The sequence below is a fragment of the Acytostelium subglobosum genome (assembly GCF_000787575.1).
Source record: "Acytostelium subglobosum LB1 DNA, scaffold: scaffold14, whole genome shotgun sequence".
Lineage (NCBI taxonomy): Eukaryota > Evosea > Eumycetozoa > Acytosteliales > Acytosteliaceae > Acytostelium > Acytostelium subglobosum.
The window spans coordinates 838,579-845,936 of NW_012236519.1; the positions used below are offsets into that span (position 1 = coordinate 838,579).

At 45.1% G+C, this 7,358-nt stretch overlaps 3 protein-coding genes across 3 annotated transcripts; all 3 read right to left on the reverse strand.

The window, feature by feature from the left end:
* Positions 1–166: 166 nt before the first annotated feature.
* SAMD00019534_073570 (hypothetical protein) lies at positions 167–2,486 on the reverse strand (the record flags this gene model as incomplete). Its single annotated transcript, XM_012897764.1, has 2 exons — positions 167–2,310; positions 2,381–2,486. 2 exons carry the CDS (start codon positions 2,484–2,486, stop codon positions 167–169), a joined length of 2,250 nt encoding a protein of 749 aa, XP_012753218.1.
* A 373-nt stretch (positions 2,487–2,859) lies between these two features.
* Positions 2,860–3,851, reverse strand: SAMD00019534_073580 (hypothetical protein; the record flags this gene model as incomplete). The annotated part of the gene is made up of 2 exons (XM_012897765.1): positions 2,860–2,947; positions 3,067–3,851. The coding sequence occupies 2 exons, from the start codon at positions 3,849–3,851 to the stop codon at positions 2,860–2,862; spliced, it is 873 nt and encodes a 290-aa protein (XP_012753219.1).
* A 1,820-nt stretch (positions 3,852–5,671) lies between these two features.
* Positions 5,672–7,065, reverse strand: SAMD00019534_073590 (hypothetical protein; the record flags this gene model as incomplete). Its single annotated transcript, XM_012897766.1, has 2 exons — positions 5,672–6,292; positions 6,760–7,065. Coding segments are annotated over 2 exons (927 nt in total), but the record flags the coding sequence as incomplete, so codon positions are not given.
* Positions 7,066–7,358: the final 293 nt, after the last annotated feature.

Sequence of the window (7,358 nt, forward strand, 5' to 3'; positions counted from 1 at the left end):
CGGTGTAGATAAACAGTAAGCTCAACGCGCGCACGCACTCACTCACTCATTCACTCGAGAGTGTGGATGTAGTGTAGTGCATGATCAATCAACTTTATCATTCATCATCGTCTATATCTACTAAATCTATATTTAATTACATGCTCATGGATGGCAGGGATGAGGATCAGTAACCTCTGATCTCTTGCAACACTTTGGCCACTTCGTTGGCGCTCACGCGACCATTGTGACTGTACTCCATTGTGAATGAAGCGTTGCCGTGTGTGAATGATCGCAGTTGGGTTGAGTATCCGATCATCTCCTTGAGTGGCACCAATGCCGAGATGATATGTGTGTTCTTCTCCATGCCCACCTCCTTGATGGTGCCGCGACGTTGGCGCGACAGGTCGGACAGAACGCTGCCCAGGTACTTCTCGTCGACCGAGATCTCCAGATTCATCAGCGGCTCCAAGATGACCGCGCCAGCTTGGTCGCCCAGCTTGAGTATCGACCTGATCACACAGTTGCGGAAGGCCATGGGCGGGGTCTCGGCCTCTGAGCGGTAGAAGATGCCGTGTATTGTAACGCCCACATCGATCACGGGGAAGCCCAGTGGAAGACCACGCTGGAACGAGGACTCGATGCCCTCTGTAATTGATTGTTTCACGCGATCTAGTACAGACTTCTCCATGGACTCGACGACCGAGTCTTCCAGCTCGAACTTGATCTGATTGCCTGTGCCCGGCTCCAGTGGCTCCATCGAGATTGACACGCCAGCGGTGTAGGTCTTAACGCCAGCTGAGGTCTGCACGTCGAACGACTCGACAATGTCATCCTCACGTATTGACTCCGATATCGTGCCCTTGTATGATACCTGCATGCGGCCCATCGTGCAGGCCACCTTGAAGTGATTGTCCAGCCTATCCTTGATGATCTCCAAGTGCAGCTCGCCCATGCCACTGATCAATATCTGCTGTGCCTCAGAGATGTGATATAAGAATGAAGGATCCTCACGTTGAAGGATCTCCAACGCTTCGATCAGCGGGTTGTAATCCTTCTCTGTGTCGGGCTCGAGCGCGCAGAAGAATACGGGCGGCGGGTTGACAATGCCTTTGAGAACAGGCCGCAGCGCGCGGTCATTGGATGGCTCGTAGATCAGTGTGTCGCCCGTGCTAACGTCCCTCAGTCCAAGGATGGCGCCAATGTCACCTGCTCGCAGCTCGCTGATCTCCTCCATGTCGTCGGCTGCCACCTGCAGCAGCTTCTGGACGCGCTCCTTCTCGCCTCCCTTCTTGGCGTTGAATATTGTTGTGCCAGCCTTGAGCACGCCTGCATAGACTCGCGAGAACACAATTAGTCCACGACGCTTGTCGTGCACAACCTTGAAGGCCAGTGCGACCAATGGGTCCTTGGTATTGGCTGCGATCGACACTGTCTTGTTGGTGCGCATGTCCACTGCAGTGGGCGGGTCGCGGTCCAGGGGCGAGGGCAGGTAGTGGATCACACTGTCCATCACCTGCTGCACGCCCTTGTTCTTGAGTGATGAGCCAAACATTGTGGGCACGGCCTTCATTGCAACAGTGGCGCGACGAACTGCCGCGCGCAATGTAGTATCCGACACATCGCCATCCTTCTCAAAGTACTCTTGCATAAGTTGTTCGTCAAGATCGACCAAAGTGGTGAGCAACTGGTCGCGGTGTGCCTTGGCGCGGGCCATCAATTGCTCGCCACCATATGTTAGGATGTCGTGTATCTCGACCTGTTCGCCCTTGTCACCCTCCCATGTGATGACCTTCATGTCGACGAGGTCGACTACGGCGCCAAACATCGGACCGACATCGACAGGTATCTGCAACGGCAGGGGTACAGCATTGAGTCGCGCCTGCATCATCTTTAGTGTCTTCTCCGCTGTGGCACCCTCCCTATCCATCTTGTTGACAAAGGCGATGCGTGGCACCTGATAGCGATCGGCCTGATTCCAAACAGTGATCGACTGTGCCTGCACACCCGCCACAGCGTCAAAGATCGCGACGGCGCCATCCATCACACGGACACTGCGCTCGACCTCGACTGTGAAGTCGACGTGGCCAGGAGTGTCGACCAGATTGATTCGATGATTCTGCCAGGGGAATGTGATTGTTGCTGCTGTGATGGTGATGCCACGCTCTCTCTCCATCTTCAAATGATCCATCACTGTATCTCCTTTGTGCACCTCACCAATCCTTCTGATCATTCCCGAATAATACAACATTCGCTCGCATGTTGTAGTCTTGCCAGCATCGACATGGGCAATGATACCTATATTCCTATACTTTGCCAACTCACTAGAGTCTAAGATTGATTGATTGATTGATTGAGTGAGTGAATGTGTCATGCGTGTCGGGCAATCAGTTGGACTTACACTTCTTCTTTGAGGCATCTTTCTGAGTGAAGTATGTTCGCGTGGACCAGGATGGTACTGACCTCGTAGCAACACCTCTGCATTGACTACGAAGTAGAGATAACATAGTTATAATAACAAACACACTCTGACACGTGATGAACTGCTGGTGGTGTGACTCGTCTTTCGTCTTTTTGGGACTTTGAGTTTATTTGTTTGAATTACTGATTGTGTGAGTGAAATAATCAATAAATGGGGAATGAACCAAAGAATCAATTGAAGGAGAATGTAACCTTGAGAGGTAAATCAAAACATGCCAAAGAATGAGTCCTGGAACATCTGATGATATGTTGCCATTGCTGGAGCTGATACAAATGATCCGAGGGGGACCACTCACAACCTGAAGAACTATGTTATTGATCGATCTCTTTCTACTCTTGGTTATAATACGTAACTGGCCAGCTACACCATCGATGGAAAAGAACTTGGATGTAAAATTATTACGATCCGGTCGGTAAGAAACAGAACCATAGTATCTTCTGGATGCCCTGACTTTGACTTTGTTGTTTGAGTAAACCAGAGGCTTTACTACATTAGGAATCTTTAGAAGAGGTTCCAAAGGGATGAGTGGATAGACTTCTGGATGTGTTGGGACGGGCTTCAAGAAAGGCATCTTGGATATCATATCCAGGGTGATCGAGGCATACCTTACAACCAAACTCCAATCCTTAACAACACTACAGACGTTGTTGGTAGCGTTGACTGGATCCAGGACACGACGACCATTGATAGGACCAGCCACATTCTTCCAAGTTGACTTGAACCTAGCGCTCCAATTAATGTCAAAGGAAGGAGCAGCAAGTTGTTGCATTACAGTCTTGAATAAGTCATTCAACTGTTTGGTGCTGCCCAATGTCTCAAACACCTTCTTGGATATCAACTCCAAGAGGTATGAACTGGGCTGGTTCTTCTCCCGCTTGGACCACCCCCATATAGGTAACCTTGTCCAGAGCTTCACCATTCTGATCAGGTCCTTGCCCTTGGCGGAGGTATTTCCTATGAACTGGACTTGGTCATGGGAGGCGGTTGCATGGGCATATGGCAGCTGAGTCTTTCGGTTCAGTGTAGTGTACCACATTGATCTTTGAAGTGCTTTGCCATCAACAGGAGGTGGTGATGGCAATATGTCAAACTTGACACCTTTATAGGTGACCTCAATACTTCTGAAGTGTATTTCGATCTGGCCTGATACAGGGTCCCCAACCGTCTTTGAATGCTCACTCTCCTGGACATTGGAAAACTGGGGAGATGATGACAGGGCACTGTAGAGTAGAGCGACGTATTTCTTCATGTCTCGAGATGTGGGCATCATTCCGTAGAATATAACACAGATGTCCACTTCATGTCGATCGGCACAGTTGGTACCCTTGCCCATTGAACCGCCCTTGAATGTCTCAGCTGGAGCAACACTCTGGAATGGTACATATCTCATTAATATAAGATTTAATGACCTTCTTGGTTTCTTGTATAGGACGTATGTTGACATTGATCGTGTGTGGATAACTCATCGCCGCTGGCTTCGCAACATTACGCAGCTGGCGCTGCTTCATTTCATACTTCCAGATTCTTCTCTTTATAGTTTTATATACTTCAAAGTTATTAAAAAAGGTATCTGTATCAACAATGTAGAATTGTAGTAGAAATAGAGTTTAGAAGTTCAAAATAATAAAAATAATTAATCCTAAATCCAGGAGGTAATTTTCCTAATTCTACTACAATTCTACTTTGAGTACCTGTCACCGCCATAGCAGTGAGCATGATGGAAAAAGAGTATGTGTCTAATCAATGTAGAATTGTAGTAGAAATAGAGTTTAGAAGTTCAAAATAATAGAATTAATTTAATCCTAATTAAAGAGGGTCATTTTTGTAATTCTACTATTATTCTACTTTCGATTCATGTTAGCGCTGTAAGTTAATTTCTATACTAGTTGACAAGAAAATTGGTATTAAAATCGATCCTGTAATCATCACCATTGCGAGAGATGTAAAAGAAATGATATTTCTCTTTGGTCGCTATCTGATACATCTTCATGAACGTTAGTAATGATACCGTCAAAGACAACTCGTCATATATTATCTTAAGAGTGTCGTCATTGATATTTTTGAACAATAATACATAATCCAGGTTACCTTTGCGAATAGAGGCCGCAGTGTCCTTCCATGATTGGGTGCTAATAATAATTTTAGAACTGAAGTGCCTGTGGATCTTCATCAACTTGGGGATGGAAGGGTCCTTTAACTCGTTGCTCAGGTCATCAAAAATAATTATATATTCTGGAGCAACATACATTGGCTTGGCAGGTTCTTTTGGAGGTGGCAGAGCGTATGGCCCGATCAGAGGATAAGACTTGATCATTGGGACAGAAGGGTCTCTCAATGGCATTTTGTTGGGATCGCCAGGAGAAACTTGAGGACTAGCCAGTTGTTGTAAAGAAGCAATAAATTCATCCAATAAATTAATCTTGCCATCCTTGATGCTTGTGTATGTTTTAAATTCAATCCCACGTTTGGTCATGTCATCCTGGATGGCCACCCAACTGAGATCATTGTTTACAGTGGCGCAGAATATTATCACCTTGGTGTTCTTGCCTGCACACTCATCAATTATCTTCTTGATGGTTACAGTTTTACCACTGTTCTTTGGCGCACATATCAAAATGTTGGCATTGACCTGGTTGAAGAGTTTGGATCCTTTAATATTTTTTGGTTGTTTAGGTAGTTTAATTGGCTCTACCTCTACATCATTTATTGTTTGTAGCTTGATCATCTATATTATTTAGGTAATACTATTGTTGTCCCCCATACTTGACAAACTCTAAAGCAATTGTAACAGCAACCGCCTCTTTAACACGTCCTCCCTTCTCATTCACACATTCAAAATAATAATTTCCTTGAATGTATCTTCCTGCTTTGTTCAAGAACTTGTAGTTAGGGGAAAGGAAACATATCTGCTCTGTGCTACAATACAACACGTTGTCAGGAATCAAATTGGATCTTATTTGAATTAGATTGGTGGTATCCCCTCTGTACATAACTTCATAAGACTTGACAATAATTTGGTCTGGAACAAAATCAACATTTATTGGTACAGAGATTCTTTTATCAACAGGAGGGTTCTCTCCATCAGCTGGAAAAACAAGATTGACAAACACTGTCTTTATGCACATTTCTTTTGAGTATCCCATTTATATTAACTACCAGAGATTTAATTGGAGATTGCTCCAATTAAATCAGGCTTCGCGAGATTATTTACACCAAAACAAGGCCATTAGGTGTGATGACCAGCTTACGTTTGCACACCACAGTTGATTGATGTGTCAAGTTGGTATTTTCGCTGAGGAAACCAATGAAATCCCATTTCTGCTCACCAAGGTTGAGATCAATACCAGTGATAGCGTTGTCCTTGTTGAAGTTGGAGGTGCCGTCGCCAAACTCCTCAATCCAGCACCAGTTCCTGTTGTGGATTCTTGGTGTCAATAGTGACGAGTCTTTGAGGATCCATCGCAGTGCCATGTAATCGTCGTTAAGGTTCAAATAATAATCATATTGCATTAACCTGTTATTGTTGATATTTGTGTAAAAGTGATCCAACTTGGTGTTTCTCCAGTTATTGTTGTAAATGGCTGTATTAGCTGCAGTTTGTGTTAGGAAAAGACTGTGATAGATCCTCTCCAACGTCATACCATTTTGTCGATTGACTCTGAGAGTCACCGATTGGTTCTGTCCAGTGAGCGCTGCTTGGTAAGAGTACGAGTAAGGTATCATCAAAGAGAATCCATCTGGACTGAAAATCTTGGTCTGGAGCTCATTGACAATCGCGAGGTTCTTTTCCACTGCCAGATAAATCGCCATGTTTGTGACATTAAATGCTGCCGGTGCGGGCAATGCAACTGGATTGGTTGTTGGGATTGGTGATGGGGGTGGTTGAATTGCTGGTGATGGATCTGGGAGTGCTGCAGGTGGATCAGCAGCGAATGCGATATTAGCGAGCTCTGACCAAACGAATCTTACCAATAATGTCTCGTTCAACATGATGTCTTTGTCAACACAGAGAATTGATTCATAGAGTTCATTGAAAGGGATTGTTACAACAACATTGGTCTCACCGCCAGCGCCATCCCCAGCAAGTAAATACCTAGGCTCCACATAAGGGACTGCTGCTTCCTCTCCAGTGTAGTTGGGGTTGTAAACCATTCCAGCAGCGTATGAGTTTGGTAGTTTGGATGAAAGACATGGGATCATAATTGATCGCTCGTCATTCTAAAAGATGCGAATGTGTTTTCTGTCTCGACCAATGGTTTGTTCCTCACTGTCACCATCTTGGCGTGGAGATGGAAGTTGGTATGATTCATCAAATCCAAACCACCTCCTATATACACCTGGATCTGTCTGAAGAATGGACAAAAGTCAGCAAACATCATTGTCTGTTTGTTTGCCACGCCAGGCAGATTGAATATGAACCTAAAGTATGATCTTGACAAGTTGTATGCCTTGGACGGTGGGATCTCAAAGATTGTGTCATTGCCACCAGAGTAAACAGTTGTTGATGTTGTGCCTGACTGTGGGAACAGCCTCGTATATTCATACTCAGGTTCGGCAACGAGCAGGGGCGTGTAATCTAATTCCTTTGAAACGACGTTCTCCATCTATTATATATTGTAACGATCGATTATATTTCGCTGCTAATCTGGATGGTCTCATGCTCCTTGACCAACAAATAATTAATATATCCTCGTGTCAGCTCGTAGATGTCGTTGCGCCTGTACAATATCAACGTCAAGTTCATATCGACGCCATTCAAGAAGATCTCGACTCCATCCTTGTCTGTTAAATATATGTAGAACGTCTTTTTAGTCTTTGACACCAACTGCTTAGAGTATGCCTCCAAGTTGTGATTGGTCCAGTTTACATACGCAAAGTCAGGGACGCCAGCTGTGCA